Source organism: Caloenas nicobarica, chromosome 31, assembly GCF_036013445.1.
Source record: "Caloenas nicobarica isolate bCalNic1 chromosome 31, bCalNic1.hap1, whole genome shotgun sequence".
Lineage (NCBI taxonomy): Eukaryota > Metazoa > Chordata > Aves > Columbiformes > Columbidae > Caloenas > Caloenas nicobarica.
The window spans coordinates 1915357-1939186 of NC_088275.1; the positions used below are offsets into that span (position 1 = coordinate 1915357).

Below are 23830 nucleotides of genomic sequence, written 5' to 3' on the forward strand. Positions count from 1 at the left end.
GTGCCGTCCTGCAAAGCTGGTTTCTCTCTGGCCGCCGCCGCACGCATCCGAGGCAAAACTCTCCTCTGCTATTTCTTAAAAGGCAAATCTTCCCCGGCCACGCGGTTGCAGTGACACAAGGTCTCCCCAGTCCCACCAGTAACAACCAGTTTCCTTGTGTGTCTCTGCTGCCGTGGCACAAGGAGTCACCGGGTAGCGGAGCGACAGGGACGCGCGTTTTGTGCGGGTTGCGCGGGTAATTCCATTCTTGTTTCTTCAAGACATCACCTTTAGAACCGTGTACCTGCCGCTCCCCGCGATGCAGCGTCGGGGCCGTGATGGGCCCGCCCGGAACAGCGCGACAAGCTGCAATAACCCGGCAGGTCCTTCTTGGAGGACGAAGCACCAAATACAAATCATTCCAGACGCTCAGAGCAAACGGGGATGCTCAAGGATGGATGGGGACAGTGAGGAAGCCGCTCTGGGTAGTTCCACCTCCAGAGGCAACGAGGAGAAAGCCGGGCTGCGAGGAACGGCGGTGTATCGAGCCCGCTCCGCGGCACGGCACGGCCAAAAATTGCGCGGGAGCGATAACGCGCGCGTCGCCTGCACACGCGTTTATGGAGAGACGCACGCCGTGGGAGAGAAAATCCGGCGGCAAAACCTGCGGAGAAAGGAGAAGGGTTGGACGGAAAGACAGGCGGCGAAGAACGGGAGCGGTTCTGGTATCGGCAGCGGCCAAGGGCAAGCGCCGGCCACCAAGAACCGAACGCAGATCTGCCAGGAGCATCCGTAGCGCTTCGAGAAGGGCTATTTTGTCGAATGATTAATTTCTCCTCTTCCCAAGCAGCCTAACGATGCTCCAGCCGACGAGGATGCTGCTTCTCCCGGCCTGATAGGGAACAAGAGACGTACAGAAATATCCCCGACCCCGGCACGGCCGCCGACGTGGTCCGGAGCGTCTCCCAAAAGGGCAAAACCACTTTTCAGTCGCCTTCGTCACCGAGCAGGACGCCGTCCTTCAGCCACCAACACGCGGTCGGTAACGCCAACGACCAGGAAACCTCACCCGAGTAGTTTTTTCTCTTCCACGCCACCCAAGAAGAGCAGGGAAACAAATGGTGGAGCCGCCATCCCACTGTTCACCATTCCGAATCGCCGGCTCAGCGCCGTTTCCAGTTTCGGCTTAGACTTCACGCCACATTTTGGCCCAGCTCGCCCAAAACCAAACAGGTTCAACCCCACCAGGACGAGACTTGGAAGAGAGGCCACGAAATAAAACCCGAGGTGAAGCAGATAACGCAAAATGCAGAAATATTTGAGGCTGCGTTAGTTGAAAAAAGCAACAAGCTGAATGAAGACAAATAGAACTGGAAGAGACTCGGCAAATCTCGGGTTCGGCTTCCAAACCCCGACGTCCTCGCGTTGTCCGGAACCGAACCCACGTGCCCGTTGCCACCATCTCGGTCCCTCGAAACAACAGCAGCCGTGCCGCAATTTAGATAAAGTTATTATGTCAGTGGGATAAAAGGTGTTTCGAGCCACGTTTCGACGCCCCACCGAGGCGAGGCCAGACATACCTGAGCGCGCTCGGCTCCAAACCCGCTTTTTCACCCCGGAATCTCTCGATTCCCCCCCGTAGGTTTAAAAACCGTGACGGATTTTCCACCGTTCGGCTTCTCGCGCGGAACCCGGGGATGGAATTGGGGATTTGGGGGCGCCGGGCGCCCGGCACATGCACCGACCCGACGTCTTCGCTTCCATCTGCGCCGAGCACAAACCGACGTCGACGTCGTAAAACGCGTTTCGCCGCGGCACACACACAAAATGGCTGTGCTCCCAAGACGAGCATTTCCATACAATACTATAAAAAGGATAATCACCTAAAAAGGTAATTACGACTTAACGGCTCGGCGGGGCCGGGGAGAGATCGGCCAGAAGGCTGGTGCAAAAGGGAAGGGGGGAATAAAATAAATAAACCGCCATGGAATAAAAACACGCTGCTCGTCAAATCCCAATGCTACGGGGTTGTAAGTTGTCAAGAAATACTACGCCGGGCTCGGATTATTGCGAGAAATCCTACGCGACGGCCCTGTGGAGGAATTTTGACGCAGGTAAGAAAGGAAATATGTAGGGGGTGTCGCGGAGATTTTCTCGAGAGAACATCACGAGGCTTTAAAGAAACACACGGCCCTAAATCCAGCGGTAACAAAGAGCAAAGAGCGGAGAGAGGCTTTAAAAAATTCGCCGAGTGGAAAAGGAGAGTCATTCATAAAGCCAGGGGGTTCTCCCCGCCATCCAGACGCACACGAGGAGGAGAAATAAAAAATAAGACAAAGAAAAGATTTGAGAAGACAAACCCTGAGGTCGGTTCTCGGTCGTTAAACTCTTAGGGTCGTTTCGGCGCAAACTCCTTCAACAGTTCTGCTGTTTCGGCTCCAAGAGACCCCGTCCCCCCCTCCAAACGAGAGCAGAGGGGGGACAAAATAAGGAATAAATGGTTAAAAATCGCCGCGGTGGGTACGGCCACATCGCGACTTCCACGGCGGCTCCGTCTCGCCGGGTGAAACGCCCGCGGTTGCCGGGGGGGGTCGGAAAACGCGACCCCCGGAGCGCGAATCGCTGCAGCCTTAAGTTGGGCTTGGCAAGGCCTGAGCCCGCCGGGAAAGGGGGATGTTTCCTCTCGCATTCCCCCACCTAACTTTGCATTTTTAGGCAAGTTAATTGACGAAGAGGAGGTAATTACAGCACAACGCTCGTTACGCTTTCCCCCGCCAACCCATTTTCGGGTGGCGACGGGGAGAGGGAGGAAAAAAAATCTGCTTTTTGCCCACCCCATTTCAAAGCAAAACCATAAAAAAACGCTCCTCGGGCTCCACGAGGAATTTGGAAAGCGCTCCCCCCGCCCTCCGCCAACGGGCTGGTCGTGAAAAAATCCGGAATAAAATAGAGGAGATATAAAATAGCAGAGGGGCCGGGAGCGCCGGTTCCATCCTCCCCCGGCCGAGCGAGCGGGGATGACGCAGGTTCCCTTATATAACGCGATTTCCTCGACTGCGGCTCCGGCCTTTGTGCGCCAGGCGACCCCGCGCCCGTCAAAACACCGTTAAAAATCATTAATAATCATCAGCGTAACGAAATGGGGGAGGGGGGCGGGGGGGGGTCCGACCGTCAGCGCTGCAGCTCAAAGGCAAAAATTAATTGTAATTTGTTTTTCTTTTTGAAGAGAGGGAAATAATCCAAACGGGATGAATTCCGGAAGAAGGCGCCTGCGGAGAGGTGGGTTTTTTATTTTAAAAGCAGCACGGGGGGGGGAACCGCTCCCAACAGCAAATACCTTGTTTCCTCCTGAAAATATTCTTTAAATATATATTTAGCTGCCGAAGTTGTGTTAAAAAAGACAAAATATAAAAGATACGCTTTGCGTCTGCTCGTAGGAGAAAAGAAAATTAAAGGCCAGGCTGACGAATACTTACAGGTACAATATTCCTGCCGCCTCCTTCTAGTTGTCAAGAAAATTAGGGAGCACGAGGGGGGCCGGGAGTTTTTGGGGGGGCGGTAGAGCCGGGGGGTGTTCGGAGGAGCCCCCTGGGTCGAGCCCCCCCGGCCATCCCCCCCCGTCCCCGCCGAGCGCCGGGCACTTCGCTGCCAATCATGCGCCGTACGGGGATATTAAACAAAAGAAAAAGGGGGGATGCTTGACTCGTACCCATGATGCCTCGCGGGGCAGGGAAAACGAGGCGAAAAAAGGGAAAAAAAAAAAAAAAAAAAAGGGGAAAAAAAGAAAGAAAAAAAAAAAAATCAATCCGGTCGCAGCCGGTTTGTAACCTCAGGACTGGGAATTATCGTTTAATTTTAATTTTTTTTAATTTTTTTTTTTTTTCTCTCGCTGGCACTGCCGCCCCCCCCTGCAAAGCAGCCCCTGGCCCCCCGCCAAACTTTGTCTTCATTCATGAGAGCTCCTGGGCCTCTGATGGTATTTTAACCGTTTCGCTGCCAAAAATAAAAAAAAAAAAAAAGGGCGGTTGGGTCCCTTGATGGTTTGTGTGTGTCCCCCCCCAAAAATAATCCCGCTCCAAGTCACCGGATGGGGACACTGGTCCCAGTTTGAGGCGCCCGGATGGTTTGGGAGACACTGGGGCTGGGGGTTTGGTGGGTGATTGTCCCTGTGTCACCCAGAGGAGCCCGTGGCGGGACACGGTGACACCCCCGGTCCTGTCCCTGTGGCACCAGTGAAGGAACCAGATGGGTTTGGGGGACAGGGGGACACACTGACACCCTCACTTTGTCCCTGTGTCACCCAGGGGGGAACACGGTGACACCCCCAACTCTGTCCCTGTGTCACCCAGGGAAGGAACCAGATGGGTTTGAGTGACGGGAGGGACACAGTGACATCCCCGCTCTGTCCCTGTGTCACCAGGGAAGGACCTAGATGGGTTTGGGTGCTGGGGGGGACACGGTGACACCCCCAACTCTGTCCCTGTGTCATCCAGGGAAGGACCCGGCGTGGGGGGACATGGTGACATCCCCACATCTGTCCCTGTGTCACCCAGTGGGGGGGACACGGTGACACCCCCGGTCCTGTCCCTGTGGCACCAGCGAAGGGACCAGATGGGTTTGGGTGACAGGGGGTACATGGTGACACCCCCAACTCTGTCCCTGTGTCACCCAGGGAAGGAACCAGATGGATTTGGGTGAGAGGGGGACACAGTGACACCCCCGGTCCTGTCCCTGTGTCACCAGCGAAGGAATCAGACGGGTTTGGGGGACAGGAGGACATGGTGACACCCCCGGTCCTGTCCCCGTGTCACCAGCAAAGGAACTGGATGGGTTTGGGTGCCAGGGGGGACATGGTGACACCCCCAGGCCTGTCCCTGTGTCACCCCCAACCCTACCCCTGTGTCACCCAGTGAAGGACCCAGCGGGAGGGACACGGTGACACCCCCGAGTGACCCGTTTGGGGCACGTGGAGCCCAAATTCCAGCGAATTCCCCCCAGGGAAGGGGTCGCCCCGAAATCTGCGGGGGAGATAAAACCAGCGCTAAGGGCGGCGGTGACAGATTCGAGGCCTCGTTAAGGAATTAATGAATTAACGTGCATTTTGAGCATCCAGCAACGTGGAAAGATGATCCACGTCCCTCTTCCTCCAACTGGGTTGAGCCCACGGGCTTTGTAGAAAAACCAGAATTATCAAATTCAGGTTATTTACGCTGAAAACAGAAATCAAACCAGCTCACCCAGCTCCCCGCGCCGCAGCCTTTACTGGGACCAGTCCGGTCTAAAGCCCCGTCAACCAGTTGGGCCAAGTCTTTTCCAAAGCCCAGCTTAAACCCGGCTTCACCCAACGCAGGACGGGAATTGGGCGTCTCGACGGTTTGGATAAAAATAATCAGTGGGATCAGTTGAAATAACCAGCGAAACGGGAACCTTCCATTAAAAAAAAAAAAAACAGTGCTAATCGAAGGTTAACAAGCATCAATTCGGAGAGACTCCCCGGTTGTAATTAGGATTAGTCCTACGTTTAATTTCTTCGCGGAGTGAGAAGCGACCGACTTACAAATTACATCTTTTTCGCGACGGCGCGGGCAGGTTCCACAGGCTGGAAGGATTATCGAATCGTCTTCTAAAAATAAAACTATTCCACGGCGCACAAATAACCGTGTAATCTATAAAACACCCAGTAACGATCGCGTATTTAGTCAACCCATGGGCTGCAGAAAATCCAGTAATTAAACAGAGTTTTGACGCCACTCCGAGCGCTGGTACTACCCGAGTTTGCCTTTATTAGATAAAACGGAACAATTTCATTTACAAAGGGGGAAATAACTAATTAGGCTTTAATTATACGGTAGTTACCATAGATTTATAAACTAATGAGGTGGCGGTTTGGGCCCCAATAAGAATTATTTCCAGGCTGGGGCCACCAAAAATATGCGGAGCGAGGGGAGAACGGAGGACGGCGCCATGAGAAATCGGCGGTTTTTAGAAAAAGAACAAGCGCGTTACGCAGAACGGCTCCGAAACCTTCGGAAATCCTGAAGGAAACGACGCGTTTCGGGGATTTTTTTAGGGGAAAACGGGGTTGTTCCCCCCCGAGAAGGTTCGGCGTTGGGAAACGGCTCTTCCATAGGGCGCCTTGACAACATGCCTCGGTTTTCATCCCCTCCGCCGTTACCTTCACCGTAATGCGGGGCCGGTGACAAAGTTGAATTTTAAATGAAAAGAGGATCATTAAAATTCATTTAAAAGCCAGAATTGAGACGTTTTTGCCTTGGTCGCGGGTCTGAAATGAATTTTTCCAGCCCGAGTCTGTGTGTTGATGCTCAGCACAGCCATTGGTCCTCACTGGTATCTACTGGTCCTCACTGGTATCTACTGGTCCTCACTGGTATTCACCTCACCGGGCACCAATTTCTTGTGATTTCTTCACGTTGCCGTAGAGAAACATCAACCGGTATCGAGCAGAAGATCGTAGGAACTCAAACGGTTCCCTCGAGGGAATTCTCCATCTCACCGCCCGCCGCGGCACAAACTTCCCTCGGCGTTTTTCTCTCTCTTTGGCCGTTTCCATTTGCTGAGTTTTTTGCCGCACTCCCCGTCTTCCTCCAGACCTTTCATCCTTGTTTTAAGGCTAACGAAGCGGCGCTGAAACCTTTTCCAAGCCCTCGCATCTCCCGCTCCGTCCTTTATCCCGCGCCGCTTCTGAAGGGTCTTTACGGCCAGGACGGTGTTGGTAAAACGCCACCGGGATGCTCATTTAATTGAATTTTCGGGTCTTTTCACAAGGACCCATCCTCTGGGTGCTTCTGTTTCCAGTCTGAAAAGGCCTTTGACGAAGCGCCAACAATAGCGGCTTTTATGCCACTCCGCTTCCCGAATCCGATTCATTATCTGCAGGTGATCCGGCGCTAAATCTCCCCCCGTTCTCGGCTGATTAAGCCCAGAAGTCGCCGTTTTCTCTTCGTTGACATTTTTTGCAGCGATTCCGATATATAAGACACAAAAAAGGGCGGCGAGGAGCTCCGGGGAGGTAAGAAAGAGGCGGCCGGGCAGAAAAGGAGGATGCGATGGCTCCGAGTTAATTTATAGGGATGGAACGTTGGGAAAGTTTGAGTTCTAAAGCCACTCGTCAAAGGACGTGAGACCTAAAAGAGCGGGGAGAGAGTTGGGTCGCAAAATAAGCAACAAAACTGGGCAATGTCCCCAAAACGGGGGCCAAGCGCCGGGTGAACCCGTCGCATTTAACCGCACGGGACGGCGGTTTGAAGGTAAAGCCAGAAAACCGCCAACACCCGGCAAAGGTGGCAGGAAAGCTCCTTTATCATCAACCACGATCCAACGAGCGAGAAATAGCATTGGGGAGGAGAAAAAGATCGAATCGCCGCAATTCTATCGGATTTTAAATTCAATCGGAGCTCAACATCCCGCTCTTTGCCAAAAACAGAGGGATCCCGCACCAAATCCCCTCCTCTTCATGGTTTTTTGGACTTTTTCTTCCTTCTCCATAGAGAGGAGATGACGATCATCAGCTTCGGTCTAACAAGAAAGTATTTTTTTTTAAACATTTTGGTAAACCTGGGAGACGATTCCACAAACGAAGGAGCCAAGTTTTTCAAATCAGACCTAAATCGCCATCCAACACAACTCCCCTGCCTGGTAATCTCAAGGCAAATAAACCGGTTCGAATGATTTCACCAAACGCCGAGTGGAAAAACCTTCACCAGGCGAAGACGCAACGACCGTAATTCAAACTTATGGCATTTTCTACGCGCTACTGACAACCGACATCACCCTGTTACTTAAATCCAACCCCGGTGTGGGCTTAATCCCTCTAAAATTACCAATTCTCCCTAAAATTCAACACAAGCAAGGCTCAGATCTGCCCTTTGCCGGATCTCCTATTTTTTCGGTGGGTCACCTCCCCTCGCCGGCTTGTCGAGGCCAATTTGAGCGGATCGGACGCCACCGGCTCATTGGAACACGACGTTTTCACCGCAGATGAGACGTAAAACGAGCGTTTGACGCTTTGGGTCCACCTATTTCGGAGCGACGAGAGTAAAACAAGTAGAATTAGCGTAAAAACGCCGGCGTGAGAGGAAAGGAAACCAAAAAAAACCCATCGGGGAGGAGGAAGCAAAGAGTCCAAGGGCTGCCAGTGGCCCAACCAAAGCCCGTTGGCAAAACCAGCGTGAAAATTCTGGAGAAACTCTCCAAAATTGCCACGTGGCCACCAGTGATTTGTGACACATCCTCAGTGGTTTACGGCAAACTTCCCGATGCGCTGTTCCTGCGATTTACCCAAATTTCAGCGAAATACAGTGACCGAAGAGGCGGCTGCGCCAAGAAGCGCCGCGTTCTCCACTGGTTTTGCCAGAGGAATTCAGGACAGGACGTTCTGCTAAAAATGAGGCTCTTCGCATCTTTTTCCAATGGCGCCAGACACGAATCCTCCACCGCGCATCTCTCGAAATGAGAATCAGGGACTTTAACAATAAGCAAGTTAAGGAGCGGCGACATTTGTAAAGATGCTGCGGAATTTCTTCAACTTTACGCCATTTGTTTCCACATAAAGATCTCAGTGACTAACAAAAAGTCTAAAAAAGAATCATTTTTTTAAATGGCGAAGTGTTTAAGTTTAAACACCTGGATTATGAAACACAAAAACGATCGGCAAAGCACACGAGGCCTTCGAGCAGCGAGGAGTTTCGGCTCTTTTGTCTTATTGGGGCCCAAAAGTTCATTTTATTCTACTCAAAACAGCGACTCCGGTGCCGACAAAAGGCAAAACAAAGACCCACCGCAGTGCAACAAGTTCTATAATTCATCAAAGCGAATTATCTCTCGGGAAAAGAAAAAAAAGAGCAAAAGACGAGCGAAGTGTTAAAAGACGAAGCCGTCGGCGGGAGGATTTGGGTTGTTTCTCTCCTTTTGGTCACATCCCGACGTCACTGAGAAAGGTTCTTGTAACTCAGGGAGCCGAGTTTTACCCCGAAGCGCCTCGCCAGGGTGAACTTTGGGGCGAAAAAGTCAGTTTTAGCGTCCAACGAGAGGCATTTCAAACGCGTCTTGTTGCAGGTTGAAGAGACGCGTTTCCATCGGTTTCCTTGCTGGAAGCATTGGGAGAAAAGGGATAATTCTCCATCTTTACGCGGGTTTGGCGACAGAGATCCCGTTTCCAGCCACCGCCACCGAACCGGAGCATTGACCGCAATGAAAGATTAGTATTTAAATGGGTTTTTTTAATTAGTTTAGCGAAGCGCATGGCTGCTCCGCTCCCAAAGCCGCAGGACGCGGCGTCGGACGAGTTTAGGTCAGGTCTAGTCTCCGAAAAACGGGATTCTCGCCTCAATATGTTGAGATTCACTGAAAATTAAGGCTAAATCCAGGATACCGGGGAAAAATACCGGGCGGTTTGAGATTATGGTCACTTTGCAATTTACCAGCAGAACCGCGACCACCCGACAGGATCCAGAACCGGACGTTTTGAGTCGTTTTAATCCTCCCGAATGGACGAAGCTCAATACATCTTAAACAATCCTGGTTTTGGGAGGGCTGAGAGCGAGTAATTAGCAGTGATATCACACATTTATATGAAAAATCATAGAGAATAAGAAAAAATAAATCCCAGCGCCACAGCGTCTTCCCCGACACCGCCGGGGACGAGCTGATGGTGCAACAAAGATAAACCAAAAAACCATCCGACCTGGGCTAATCCCCCGCTCTGGTTTTGCATCAAACGAGACGGTAGGGGAACCGATTAGGCCATGAATTTCCAGCTTTAAACAAAAAAAAGCAGGAAAATCCAAAAAACTCACATCCCGGGGGGTTCCCAACAGCGTCTCCCCGTGGCGCCGAGTCCCAATTTCAGAATAACGCTCTTTAAGGGATAAAAAAAATAATTCAAATAATCACTTTTTTCAGCCGACCCGGGGAAGCGTTTCGACTCCACCGCGGTGCAGTCGAACCGGCCTCTCAGAACTCAGCTCCTCGTTTTGCCGCGGAAACCTGGAGAATATTAGTGATTTCTTTTTCAAAAATAACCAAGTTATCCGGCAACAGATCGAGAGAGACGAGGCGAAGCCGTAACAGCAAAGAGGAGAAACGTGGATTTATCACGACATCTCCCTTCCCAGGGCCCGGCATCAGGGTTTTATTTCTCTCCATCTTCCAGTGGTTGATTCGACGCCGTAAAACTCCGGCAACATGTGGCACCGCCCGATAGGTCGAATTTTGGCTATAAATCTAATCCACCTCGCGCGCCGATCTCTTTAAAAAGCAAAAAAATTTTTATAAAACCCCGATTTTGCTGTTGCGCCAACGCGACGCGGGTTTGACCAACGCCTGAACCAAACGCCCCTTGGAAAAATAAAAGTCGCTCTCCGTGGGGTTGTAAAAAAAGGAATTTTTAAATTATTTTTCTTTTTAATCGCCACCTCTCTAGTTGTTCCAATTGCCAAAATGTTTTAAAAATTGGTGATTTTTGCGAGCGGTGAGAAAAGGCTCATTTTGAGCGGGGCTAAAAAAAGGCTCACGCTCCCAAAAACGGGCGAGTTATTTGATATAAAGGGGAGAGACGAGGGTCAGGAGAGCAGCTTGTTTGGGAGGCGAGGAAAGAAAGGCCAGAATTCAATTAAAAGGGAATTTATCACAAAAAATAAAAAGGCTTCAGCGCTTGTTTTTGAAACGCAGAAGGGACCGGGAAGCTGCTCGGCGAACGAATCTGCAAAAACCCGTCCTGTTTAAACGCATCGCCGCCCGGCCTCCCCCGAGGGGGAAATATCGGCAGAAAAGCCACTTTTGCGAGCACGGGGAGTCAAATTCACTCCGCCGAGGGGATGTTTCTGCTCTCGGCCCCCCCCGGGAGCGGTGGGGGGCAGGCGGCGGGAGCGGGATGCTCCGAGGAGGAGGAGGAGGAGGAGGAAGGCAGCAAAGATGGATGCTCCTGTCAGCGCGTCACGCTCGCTCTCCCGCGGCCTCGTGACCAGGAAAAGCGCCCGAGCGAAGGTGGCACCGCGAGCTCCAACGGCTCGGAAACCAGGTCGCCGGGTTCTCTCCCCCCTCCCTGAGACGCGGCTTTTTTGGCTGCTCCAGCCGCCGGCTGCGGTGATGGAGAAACGTGAACGCGACCCGTTCCGGGCACGTTCCTAAATGGATCCCCCCGCCGAGCCCGGCGTCCACGTGAGGCGGAATCGCGGCCGTCCCCGGTGACAGGAGCATCACGAGGCGCTTAAAACGCGCGTTTCGGGGTGCGGGGGGCACCCCCAAACACAACCAGCCCTCGGCACGATCCTTACAAAAAATCCATCAAAACCAGCGTCCACTTGAACCGCTCGTTGTTCTGATCCTCCCCCCAAACCCCCGGCGGGGAATGCCAAGAAATAAAAGAGGCGAAACCTCCCACGCGCCGTACCCCAAAAATTCCTCCTCCGCCCCATCGGCAGCCAAGCTCCAAAAAATTAAAATAAAAATTAAAATCAATCCCCTTTTTTTTTTTTTTTTTGGGAGGGGGCGGTGATTTCAGCAAACGGGTCCGATCGCATCCTCCTCCTCCCTTCCTCTCACCGCCCCCCCCCGCCATCAAACAGCCCCTTCTTCCCATCGAGGCACCTTAAATGGCTCCGACGCTCGGGTTTTTTTGGGAAATGGAGCACGGGGGGGAGGAACTGCGCCCACCCAGCTCCCCAAAACTGGTGTTTTCATCCCCCCCACCCCGGCAAAAGGGGTGTGGGCAGCGCCGGCACATGGACAGAGGCAGTTCTGGATCTCGCTTCACATTAAAGCAGAGATGGGGAAGTTTTCCTTCCTGGCTGCCGCCCCCCCCGGTTTGAAGCAGCATCGGGAAGGCGCGAGGGGGCCAAATCAAAATGAGGCGGAATCCTGCGGGGCAGAAAATCTGGTTTGGCGCCCGTGAGCGAGTCGATCACCTGTTCCCATCACCTCCCGAACGAGGGGAAGGGGAATCGCTCCCAAAAATGCAGCACAAGAGGAGGAAACAAAGGGGGTGTCTCCTCTGGGTGACCCCCCCCACCGCCATGGGGGGCGGCGCCAGCGCTCCCCCCAAAACGGCGACACCTCGAAGGGAGGGGATGGCAATGGGGGGGGTCCCCAATCCACCTCGACACCCCCCCAGATGTGCGGAGAGGGGGTGGCCGCCCCCTTCCCGCCCCCCCTGCGCCGGGGACCCCCCCACGCACAGCAGGTTCGCACTCTGCACCCCCCTAAAACCACCCAGCCCTGCGGGAAGAGCCAACATCCCGTTTTACCACGGGGGATCCCCACCCTCCTCGCCCATTCCCGAGGGCTGGGCCGGCCCCTTCCACCCCCCAACCCCTGGGGCTCTGCCCCCCCCAAACCCTGGGGTTGGGGTTAGTTCGCTGCCCCCCCAAATCTCCTCCCCGTCCAGGGATGCGGTGCCAACACAGCCCCGCAAACCCCAAACCCCCAAACGCCCCCAACCAGGTGAGCGCCAGCCTCAGAATTCCGGGGTTCTGCCCCCGAATTTTGCAGCTCTGCCCCCCCCAGAATTCCAAGGTTCTGCCCCCAGAATGCCAGGGTTCTGCCCCCAGAATTCTGGAGCTTTGCTCCCCGAATTCTGGAGCTCTGTCCCCCCCAGAAAGCCAGGGTTCTGCCCCCAGAATTCCAGGTTCTGCCCCTCCAATTCTGCAGCTCTGCCCCCCCCAGAATTCCAGGGTTCTGTCCCCGGAATTCCAGGGTTCTGACCCCAGAATTCTGGAGTTCTGTCCCCCGAATTCTGGAGCTCTGCTCCCCGAATTCTGCAGATTCTCTGCTCTCAGAATTCTGGGATCCTGCCCCCCCCCGCCCGCCCCCAGAATTCCGGGGCTCTGCCCCCGCAAACCTTCGGTTCTGCCCCCGCAGAATCCCGGGGTTCTGCCCACCCGAACCTCTTGGTTCTGCTCCCCCTTTCCCCAGAATTCCGGGGTTCAAACCCCCGCAGCCCCTCGGTCCTTCCCCCCCCGCCACCCCGGAATTCCGGGGCTCTGCCCCCGCCGCAATCCCACAAAGACACAATCCCCCCACCCTGCGCTCTGCTCCCCTCAGGGGCAGAACCCCCCAAGGCCACGGGCGCTTCCCCCCGCAAACGCCGAACATCCCCCTCAGCCCCGGGGCTCGGCCCCCACGGCCACTGCCGGGCCCTGCCCCCCCCACGGCCGGGCCCTGCCTCCCCTCCCCCGCAGCCCTCACTGCCGGGCCCGGCTCCCCCGCCCCCGCAGCCCTCACCTGGCGCGGGGGGCGCCGCCCTGGGGTCCGGGGGCGCCGGTGGGGTCCCTGAGGCCGAGCCGGGGCCGGGCCGGGCCGGGCCGGGCGGGCGGAGCAGACGCGGCGCCGCAGCCACCAGCCACCGCGGAGCGCAGCCGGCACCACCACAAACAATGCCGCTGATTGGGCAGCGGCCCCGTCGCTCTCGCCCCGCCTCCCGACCCCAGACGCGACGCCCATTGGCGCGGCGCGACGACAGACGCGGCGTCCCGCCAATCCACCCCGCCGGCCGCCCGGCGGGACCCACCCCGCGCTTCTTACTGGCGGGCGGGCGCGAAGATTGGCGCGGCGTTCCGCCAATGGCAAGCCGCCGGGCTTCCCCGCGGGGCGCCTTTAATGGGTCCCCGAGCCTGGACATCCGGGCACCGCCGGTCGCGCGCGGTGTCGGCGGGCAGAAACCAACCCCCGCCCCCCCGCTTTCCCCCACATGGGGAATTTGGGCCCAGAGCGGCCGCCGTAGCCGCCCGCTGCCCGCCCCACGTGGCCCGGTTCCGGAGTGGGGGGGGCGGACCCCGGTACCGTGTCCACCCCCCCACCCCCGGTACCGGCACCGGCACGACCACGCGTGTGTGTGTGCGGGGGTGTCACCGCCCCCCCGGCAGGGGGCAGGGCCCCGGCGAGGCCTCCGCCAGGCCCAAGATGGCCGCCGTGGCCTCAGGCCAGCGCTCTGGCACCGCTTCCCGCTCTCGGTGGTGCCGACACCCCCAGCTCCCCCCTCCCCTCAAACCCCCCCCCCCAAAAAGGTGCCTGTGGAAGCAGCAGAGAAAATAACCGCAGCCGCTTTTTTTTATTTACAGCCCCCCCCGGGGCGGGGGGTTCCTATTGCACAGTGTGGGGGGTGGGGGGGCACCCCCAAAACCCCCCCCGGGGGTCAGAGATGGGGGGGGGGGGGAGGGATGTGCAGACCCCCCCCAATTGATGCCCACAAGCGAGGAGGGGGTGAATAAATAAATAAAAATATATTAATACTGACATATAAAACCCTGGGGGAGCCTCAGGGCTGGGGGGGGGGAGGTTTGGGGTCCCCCCCCGGCGCGGGGTCCCCTCTAACACTCCAGGGTGGCCCCGAAGCTCTTGCGGCAGTCGATGGCTTTGGAGCTGGGGGGCTGCGCCCGCCGCCGCCGCAGCTCGTCCTTGCCCAGGCTCCCGGCCAGCTTGGCGTACGCCGACTTGTATTTCTTGTCAAAAGCGGCTGCGAGGCGAGGGGGGGGGAACCTGTGAGCGCTGCACCCCCGAAACCCCCCCCGAACCCCATCCCGAGCGCCCCCCCGTACCGATATCCATGTGCTCCCTGCCCAGCGCCGCCAGCGTGAGGAACAGCAGCTCGCGGTAGATGCTCCTGGAGGGGCAGAGCAGTGAGTTGGGGGGGGGTGGTGACAATGGAGGGGTCTGGGGGGGGGTGACGGCTCTACCTGGGCATGTGTCGCGGCCCCCCCGGGGCGGCCAGCGTCTCGAGGAAGAGCGCGATGGCTTTGTGCACCTCGCTCAGCCCCACGTGGCTCAGCAGGCTCTCCAGGAAGGCCAGCGAGAAGGGGGGGCCGTGGGGCCGCCAGGACCGCAGCCGCGTGGGGACGTTACCTACGGGGGGGACACACACCGTGTCAGCGTCACCCCCACCCTGTGCCGCTCCCCCCGGCTCCCCGCCGCCCCCAGACTCACTGTGAAGCCTCCAGAGGACGTAAAGCGGGGGGCAGCTGTCGGGCTCGGGGGCCAGCACGTCCCACAGCAGCCGCACGCGAACCGACGGGGACTCCGGGAGCTGCGCCTGCGGGACGGGGAGGTGGGCGCCGGGCTGGAGACCCCCCCCAAATACCCCCCAGGGCCTCCCCGGTGTTACCTGCGTGGCCGGAGTGACGTGCTGGGAGCCCAGGAGCAGGCGGGGGAGGTTGCTGGGCAGCCCCAGGCGCTGGAAGTACCAGACGAGGTTCCAGTAGATGATGGGGTGACTGTCCACCAGCTCCGGCTGCGCCAAAAACTCCCCCCCCTCATTCTCCACCAAACTCTCCAGCTCCTTCCGCAGCACCAAGGGGCTCAGGTAGGCGAAAGCCACCCGCTCCGACCGCCGCGGCGCCTGCGGGAGAGCGGGGAGAGCTGCTGGGACACCCCTCCGGGGACGGTTGTGTCCCCCCCGCCCAGCACGGCACTGTACCGGTGTGTCCGGGATGCCGTTGCAGAGCTCTGGCTCGGCCTCATCCAGGGCCAGGCAGCGGCGGCGGTCGCTGAGCACCGGTCCCTGCGCGGCGCTGGGAGGGACGGAGGCGTCTTCGGCGGCGCTGAGCGGCAAAGAGGGGGGTTACGGAAATGGGGGGCAATGGGGGACATTGGGGGTTTCCCCAGGGGAGGGCAGAACAGAGGGGACACTGGGGGGATGTGGACATCAGAGTGTCACCCTGAGGATGGCAGATACCGGTGGGGAGCAAAGAGGGACACTGGGGACACTGGGAAGGGTGTGGGACATCAGGGTTTCCCCTCAGAGGACAGGGGACAGTGGTGAGCAGAACAGAGGGCAGTTGGGGACAGCAGGGACACTGGAGGGATGTGGACGTTGGGGTTTCGCCCAGAGGATGGCAGACACCGGTGGGGAGCAACGAGGGACACTGGGGACACCAGGGATGCCGGGGACGTTGGAGTTTCGCGGGGGTCCCACCTGGGGGGCAGCTGGAAGTCCTGGATCTCGATGCTGAGGAAGGGGACGAAGGCTCGGGCGCAGAAGGGGCAGGTGGTGTTGAGGTTGGAGTCGTCCGAGGTCCAGCCGGCCATCACCTCCTCGTCGTACACCAGTGCGCCGCAGCCCTGGCACCGCGAGCAGCTGGACAGCAGCACCTGGGGGGCAGCGGCGTCCCCGTCACCCCCCTGGTACCGCCCGGGGGGGGGGATCCCCCCACCCCGACTCACCTCCACAGCGGGCGGCTCCTGCCCGCTCGCCCCGTCACCCGGCGGTTCGGATTTGGGGACACCGGTGCTCCCCACCGACGTGTCCGACAGGTCCAGCTCGCTGCCCAGCGAGACGGAGCTCTGGGCGGGGGGGGAACACGTGCCATCAGCAAGGACAGACACACAGACAGACAGACGCCCGCCGGGAGACGCCGGTACCTCGGAGGCGGTGGATTCGGGGCGCTCCCGCGGGCGCAGCAGCGTGTCGGCGGGGCTGCGGCGCGGGGGGGGTTCCCCGTCCCGCTGCTCGGGGTCCTGGGGGCCGGGGGGGGGCTCGGCGCTGGCCGGGGGGGGCCGCAGCGAGGGCCGTTTGCCGGGGGACAGTAGCTGCTGCAGCTTGGCTGCCAGCCCCCGCCGCGGCGTGCCCCCCGCCGCCGCTGGCCCCTCGTCCGCCCGGTCGCTCTCGTCCGTGGCGAAGCTGACGTCCGACAGGCTCCCATCGGCAGAGCCGGGGGGGCCACGCAGCCGGGGGGGCAGCGGCTCCGGGGCTGCGGGAGGAGGGGACGGCCGGGCAGCGGGGGGCTCCCCGGGCCCCCCCCGACCGCCCTCACCATGGAAACTGAGGCTGCCGCTCTTCACCAGCCGGGGGGCCGGGGGGGGGTCCCGCAGGCTGCGCCCGGCCCAGGTGGTTTGGCGCTGCAGGCTGGGCCGGGGCGCCGGGGCGGCTGTGGAGGGGAGCGAGGGGGGTGTCAGCGAGGTGACGGTGGCCCCCCCAGGCCCTTCCTGTCCCCCACCTACCCGGGGGGGCGGCGGCGGCGGCCGCCCGGCGCTCCCGCTGCCGCAGGGGCTGCCGAAACTGGGCGGCCCCCAGCACCACGTTGCGGAGCTTGGCCCAGCGCAGGCGCCCGCTCTGCGTCCCCGCCGGCCACTTGCTCTCCAGCACCGCCTGCGAGGGGGGGGACACGGCGTCAGGTGGCAGCGGGGACACCCCCCCAAGCCCCGGGACGCGCACGTGACCCGTCACCTTGTTGTAGTAGCCGTAGGTGATGGTGTTGGGCACGATGCCGGCGCGTTTCATCTCCAGCAGCACCCTCACCGACAGCACCGGCTCGCCGTACTGCCCGCAGAGCTGCATCAGGATGCGGTAGCAGACCTGGGGGGGGCAACAATGGGGCATCGGGAGGGGCCGGGGACCCCCGCAGGGAACCCCGAAACCCCCAAGTGTCACCCACCTCGTCCGGCAGCACCACTTTGTGCGTCTCCATCTTGCGCAGCACCTCGTAGGCCAGCTGCAGCGCGCGCAGTTTGGCGGGGGCGGCGCGGACGTGGGTGGGCAGGTAGAGGAACCAGAGCCCGTAGCAGTGGCCCAGCAGGCACTTGGCCCACATGTCGGGCACCGAGGAGTATTTCTGCGCCACGCGCTGGGCCACCTTCATCTCCTGGGGCGAGGGGAGGAAGAGGAGGGAGGTTGCGGGGGGGCAGCGGGCGCCCCGCGCCGAACCGTCGATGCTGAGGCTCCGAAAAGTCGCGGCGCCGCTGGCAACGCTCACCTGCTTGGTGCGGCGCGGGGCCGGGCTGCTGGGCGCGCTGCTGCGGGCCTGGCACAGCTGGGCCACCAGCGGGTCCCGGGGGGGCTCCAGGAGCTCGGGGCGCAGCGCGGGGAACCCGTCGTAGCTGGGGAGGGGGAGTAGACGTTGAGTTGGGGGGACACGGAGGGCGGCGCTGGGGGGGGCGAGGGGGGTCTCACCGGTACAGCGCAGGCAGCTCGGTGCCGTCAGGCCCCACCGGCTCCTCGGGGGGGGTGATGAAGACGGTGTGTTCGCCCCCCCGTGGGTCGTCCAGCTCCATCAGGGGGGTGTCCTCGGGCTTCTCCAGCTCTGCCTGCACCTGGGGAGGGGGTGAGGGTGTCGTCGGAGCACAGGGGGGGACAGGGGGGCGGCGCGGCGCCGGTGGGGCTCACCTTGTCCACGCAGGTGTCGAAGAACTCGAGGCAGGGGTCGCGGTCGCTGGCGAAGGAGCAGTCCTCGATGAACTGCGTGAAGAGCTGCGTGCGCAGCAGCTGCCCGTAGAAGCGGTGGTACGCGCGGTCCCGGGACTTGAGGAACCCTGCGGGGCCGGGCCGGGGGACAATCATAAATCAGAGAATCGTTTGGGTTGGAAAAGCCCCTCAAGATCATGGAGCCCAACCGTTAACCCACCCGTGTCCCTGAGAACCTCATCTCTTCGTATTTTAAATCTCTCCAGGGATGGTGACTCCAGCACTGCCCTGGGCAGCCTGTTCCAACACCCCACAGCCCTTTAGGGGAGAAATTCTCCCAAATTTCCAACCTCAACCTCCCCTGGCGCAACTTGAGGCCGTTTCCCCAGCTCCCTCAGCCGCTCCCATCACACTTGTGCTCCAGCCCCTTCCCCAGCTCCGTTCCCTTCTCTCAACTCGCTCCAGCACCTCAAGGGTTTTGGAGCCCAAAACCAACCCCAGGATTCGAGGTGTGGGCCACCAACGTCCCCCTCCCCGCGTCCCCCCGTCGCCCACCCACCCTGCAGAGCGAAGAGGCTGCCGGTGTCGCGGCCGGCGGGCGCGGGGGCCGGGGCGATGGGGCGCAGGAAGGAGCGGTACCCGCGCAGGGCGCAGGCCATGAACCGCAGGAACGCCGCCCGCGCCTCCAGCTCCAGCTGCGCCCGCCGGCCCCGCGCCGCCTCCGCGTCGCTCAGCAGCAGCTCCAGCGACGCCTCCTCCCCCGGCCCGCTGTACACTGCGAGAAACGGGGGGAAAAATGAGGGGCGAGGGGCGCGAGGCGGGTGCGGGGTCCCCCCCGCAGCCCCACTCACGCTCGTCCAGCTGCTGGGAGATGTTGTGCAGCGAGGCCAGCAGCACCTTGCAGGGCCGGCGGGGCAGCGCGCGCGGGGACAGCGGCTTGCGCTCCTCGCTCCTGGGGGGGACACAGGGACGAGGGGAGGGCGCGGGCAGACCCCTCTGTTTTCCCCACGCACCCCCCAGGTGAAGCCACCCCGGGGCGGGGGGGATCTCAACCCCGCCACGGCCAAGAATTTGGGGAGGCCACTCACTGGAAGATGGTGTTGGTGTCCAAATCGACGAAGATGACGTCGCGGGGGGGCTCGTAGAGGTCGAAGTAGCTGGAGTGGATGCCTACAATGAAGGGCACGGGGGCACACAGCACGTCAGCCAGCGCCAGCGGGCACAGCGGGATGTAGGGGCACTGCCAGCGCAGGGGGAAGATCATCTGGGGACAGGACAAGGGCGGTCAGCGCCGCGGAGCCGGGTTTCGGGGGTCCCCAGCGCCCGCGGCGCGTCCCCCCCGCGTCTGCGCGTCCCCTCCGCCTCACTCACCGCCACCAGCGCTTCGCCCACGCTGGTGAGGACGTCGGGGCGCAGGGAGTGGACGAGCAGCTTCTGCTCGGTCAGGACGGCCACCAGCAGAGCCACCGCGTTCTCGGGGCCCAGGTTCTGCAGCAGCGTCAGGAAGCTGGCACCGCTGCGGGGGGGATGTCACTTGGCCGCCCCCATGTCTCGTCTTCCCCCTCCGTTCGCGTGTCCCCAAACCCAGCGCCCCGCGAGCTGCCCTACCTGAGCGGCAGTGGGGAAGAGACGGGCCGGCACAGCAGCAGGTTGTCGTACGGGGACATCTGGGTGGGGGGACACGGGGACACGGTGGAGCCACCGCGGCGGGGACGGGGACGGGGGCGCGGGGGACACGCGGTGACTCACCTGGACCAGGATGCGCGGCCGCTGCGGGGACGGGAAGGGGACGTTGTGCATGAAATGCGAGATGTGCCTGCGGGCAGACGGGCCCGTGGGACGGGGGGACACGGCGGGGGACACGCCGTTATCCCCCCCCACAAAACCTCCCCCCGGCCCCAGCGCTCACGTCTCGAGGGGCAGCACGTGGGGCCCGGAGATGGAGTAGCGGTAGATGAACATGAGGAACTTGCGGAAGACGTCGAAGAAGGGCCAGTGGGAGAGGACGCAGATGCTCTTGCGTGTCTGCAGCGAGCGGCCGCCCACCGGCCGCCGGTCCACCACGCTCAGCAGCCCCAGGCGCAGGCTCTGCTTCTCCGACAGCCGCTCCCGCGGAAACGCCTCGTGGAACTGGATGGCCGCCCCGTACACCTGCGCGGGGCGGGCGCTCAGAGCCGGAGCCCCCTCCCCAAAACGCCCCCCCCGGATCCCCCTCCGCGGGTCCTGCCTTGTCGCCCGAGGCGCCGGTGAGCACGAAGGTGGAGAAGACGGGCAGCGGGTACTTGGTGTCGGCCGGCCAGCTCTCGATGGTGGCCCCCATGGGCAGGCAGAACACGGGCACCGATTCGGGGAGGGGGAAAGACTCGCTGTCCTGCTCCGGGTAACGCCCCAGCAGCCCTGGACGGACAGACGGACAGAAAACCTCAGCTTAGCATTTCCCCCATTCTGCTGAGGAGCGGGAAGGAGGGAGCGGCCCCAGCCCCACGATGTCAACCCACGACGGGTTGTCCCCCCCGAATCGTCCCCCCCACCTGCTTCGTAGACCAGCGTGTTGGCCTTGGCCATGGCGATCTTGTAGCAGAGGAACAGGGCCGGGCCCCACTGCGAGGAGGGAGCGGAGAGTCAGGGTCAGCGCGGGCCGGACGGCGGCGGGGGGGTCCACCCCGGCACCCCAGCACCCACCATGCTGGTGTTGAGGTTCTTGTCCACCCGGCAGAAGGTGTGGGGGGTGCTCTCGCCCTTGCTGGGCATGACGAGGCAGATGTCGGTGACCCCCAGTGTGTTGTGGCCGTGGGGCTCGGCCGCCCGCCGGTACGTCAGGAAGGTGCGTTGGTGCCCCGGCCCCCCCGAGTTGAGGTTGGCCGAGCGGCTGTACGGCGTCGTTTCCAGGATCTTATAGCCCGCTTTCGGGCGGTCCTTGCCCTCATAGTGCACCCTGGGTGGAGAAAAGGGGTGAGGGGAACCCCCAGCGAGTTCCTAACTCCCCCCGGGCGCCGGGACTCACCCCAGCTCGATGAGCGGCGGCTTGTCCCGGCCTCGCTTGTAGCAGAGGAACATCTGGGGGTTGTTGAGCAGCCCGGCGTTGAGGTCCACGGGGTGGCCCGAGGTGGTGGTCTCGATGCAGGTGAAGCCGTGCGGCACCTCCTCGCCCTGCGAGCGGATGATGACGGCCACGTCGGTGATGGGCTCGCTGGGCCGCGCCGGGCGGTGCTGCTGGTTCTCCTCCTCCAGCGGCCGCGACGTGTCCGTCAGTCCGGCCACCACGAAATAGTCCACCAGCTGCGGGGGGTTCTCGTCCGACATGGCTCACGGCATCTGTGGGGGGACAGCGGGATGGGGTCACCCCCAAACCTGCCCCACGGGCCCCCCGGCGTCGCGCTGCGCAGGGCAGGGAAAGCTCCTCTGTCACCCGGCGGAGCTGACGGGGCGAAAGCGCTGGCGACGGGAAGGGAGGAGGTTTCCGGTCACGCCGCGATGTGACCGAGACCCCCACGGTTTGCGGGGGGGGACGACAGCACCCCACCCCAGCACAACACCGGGGGACACCCCTGGAGCAGCGGCTCTGGGAAGGGAGCCCCCCCCGCAGCGTGGCCCCCGCAGCTTTGGCGGCTGCACCCCTGGCCCGCAGACCCCGCCACGTGCCCCCTCCCTGTCCCCGGTGCCCCCCGCTTGCCCAGGCACCGCAGGAGGGGTCCCGGAGGCTGCTGCAGGGCGGGCTGGAAAGGGGAAGGAAGCGAGCGAGGAGGGCGCGAACACCCACGTCACACCCCACGGCCGTCACCCCCCTCCGCGGGGCACCGGGGCACAACACCGGCTCAGCCGCTGCCACACCGGGGCGGGGGAAATGGTCCCAACATGGAGACCCAGAGCAGGGACAGCGCGGTGGCTCCGCAACCTCAGGAGGACACCCCTTTATCTGGGGGGCTCACACCCCACCCAGGCTGCAGGTCGCCACAGCAGCTCAGTCTGTCCCTTGTTTCCTGCCCCCCGACCGGGGACCCCAGGAGCCCCGTCCCCGCGGGCGGCCACCCCAGGGGTATTTTTAGCGGTGGTGACGGCTGAGCCAAGGACACACAGCTGTGTAGCGTTCTGCCACCTGCCTCAGGTGGGGACAAACCAGTGGGGGGGTCCCCACAGCCGCCCTGTGCCCCCCGACACACCCCCCCCAGCCTCCCGGCTGGGTCCCTGCGGTGGGACATGACGGGGTCCTGGGTGACGGTGTCACCTGCCCTGTCCCCATGGACCCCTCCAGTGACCCCGCGGAGCGGGGAGCAGGAACCGGCCCCGCCGTGGGGCTGCCCGAGGGGAAGCGGTGACAGTGGGGGGGTGTCCCGGCCACATCCCTGGGCCCCCAAGCGCAGGGGAGCAGCGGGGGGTCCCCAAGCAGCAGGTCCTCGGCAGCCCCTGGGGACCCCATGGGCCCCTCAACCCGCACCCGCCTCGGGCTGGAAACCCGGGGGGTGGAAACGGGGGCGTCGGGAAATGACAGCCCGGCCATGGAGCCACCCAGGGCGGCCCTGCGCACCCCAAACCGGCCCTGCGCACCCCAAACCCTGTGCACCCCAAACCCTGTGCACCCCAAACCGACCCTGTGCACCCCAAACCCTGTGCACCCCAAACCGACCCTGTGCACCCCAAACCGGCCCTGCGCACCCCAAAATGGCCCTGCGCACCCCAAACCCTGCGCACCCCAAACCGACCCTGTGCACCCCAAACCGGCCCTGCGCACCCCAAACCCTGTGCACCCCAAACCCTGTGCACCCCAAACCGACCCTGTGCACCCCAAACTGGCCCTGTGCACCCCAAACCGGCCCTGCGCACCCCAAAATGGCCCTGTGCACCCCAAACCCTGTGCACCCCAAACTGGCCCTGCACACCCCAAACCGGCCCTGTGCACCCCAAACCCTGTGCACCCCAAACCGGCCCTGCGCACCCCAAAATGGCCCTGTGCACCCCAAACCCTGTGCACCCCAAACTGGCCCTGCACACCCCAAACCGGCCCTGTGCACCCCAAACCCTGTGCACCCCAAACCGGCCCTGCGCACCCCAAACCCTGCGCACCCCAAACCCTGCGCACCCCAAACCGGCCCTGCGCACCCCCCAGCCGGGCCTAGAGACCCCCCAAACCGGCCCTCGATCCGCCCGGCCCCACAGGCCCCACACCCGGCCCAGGCCCCACACCCGGCCCCCTAGGCCCCAGCCCCAGCCCCCCAGCCCCGGCCGGGCCCCCGCAGCCCCCGGTTCGCCTCCCCCGGTCCCCCCTGGCGGTACCTGCGGGCCGGGCCGGGCCGGGCCGGGTCGCGCCGCTGGGCTCCCCCGGGCCGCTGCAGAGCGCCCGCCCGGGCCCGCCGCCCCCGACAGCGACACCTGGCGGGCGGGAGGACGCTCTGCACCCCCATGGGAGCCCCCCCCCGCTCCAGGAACCATCAGGACCCGCCCCCAGCACCTCCAGGAACCATCAAGACACGGAGGACCCCCCCCCAGTAACCACAGGAACGGTCAGAACCAACCCCAGCACCCCCAGGAACACTGAGGACCCCCCACCAGCACCCCCAGAAACCATCGGGACCCCCCCCGCCCAGCACCCTGAGGACCCTCCGAGCTCCCCCTGGCCCCTCCCCACGCTCAGGAATTGGGGGGGGACCCACTGACCCCCCCAATAAGGGACTGGGAGCAGGTGACCCCCCCTGCACCCCCCAAACCCTGGGGAGGGGACCAGGA

The 23830-nt window shown here is 61.7% G+C and overlaps 2 protein-coding genes across 4 annotated transcripts in view; both read right to left on the reverse strand.

Moving 5' to 3' along the window:
• Window positions 1-13367, reverse strand: part of GATAD2B (GATA zinc finger domain containing 2B) — a 29443-nt gene extending 16076 nt beyond the window's left edge. The window contains exon 1 of one of the 3 annotated variants that reach the window (XM_065653922.1): window positions 13219-13367. The gene's annotated coding sequence lies outside the window, so the exon portion shown is untranslated. Of the gene's footprint in view, window positions 1-2339; window positions 2410-3455; window positions 3636-13218 lie in introns of those variants that run through there. The other 2 variants (XM_065653923.1, XM_065653924.1) reach the window with 2 other exon arrangements.
• A 672-nt stretch (window positions 13368-14039) lies between these two features.
• DENND4B (DENN domain containing 4B) lies at window positions 14040-23451 on the reverse strand. Its single transcript, XM_065653897.1, has 27 exons — window positions 23381-23451; window positions 21114-21424; window positions 20792-21044; window positions 20641-20710; window positions 20337-20506; window positions 20019-20260; window positions 19859-19925; window positions 19718-19776; window positions 19481-19625; window positions 19198-19373; window positions 18961-19061; window positions 18669-18884; window positions 18092-18237; window positions 17879-18018; window positions 17682-17805; window positions 17364-17570; window positions 17156-17284; window positions 16930-17077; window positions 16351-16856; window positions 16153-16272; window positions 15905-16080; window positions 15407-15530; window positions 15095-15328; window positions 14917-15022; window positions 14670-14835; window positions 14532-14596; window positions 14040-14449 (listed from the first exon to the last, which is right to left on the reverse strand). Exons 2-27 carry the CDS (start codon window positions 21410-21412, stop codon window positions 14304-14306), a joined length of 4335 nt encoding a protein of 1444 aa, XP_065509969.1. The 5' UTR covers window positions 21413-21424; window positions 23381-23451; the 3' UTR covers window positions 14040-14303.
• Between the last annotated feature and the right edge of the window lie 379 nt (window positions 23452-23830).

Excerpts from the sequence above, each read along its gene's own strand:
- DENND4B (XM_065653897.1), bottom strand. The coding sequence starts at position 21,412 with ATGTCGGACGAGAACCCCCCGCAGCTGGTGGACTATTTCGTGGTGGCC. Across the intron at positions 19,626-19,717 it reads TCTTCCCCACTGCCGCTCAG|CGGTGCCAGCTTCCTGACGC; the intron begins GTAGGGCAGCTC and ends TCCCCCCCGCAG. Across the intron at positions 17,571-17,681 it reads CCCCGCGCCGCACCAAGCAG|GAGATGAAGGTGGCCCAGCG; the intron begins GTGAGCGTTGCC and ends CCCTCGCCCCAG.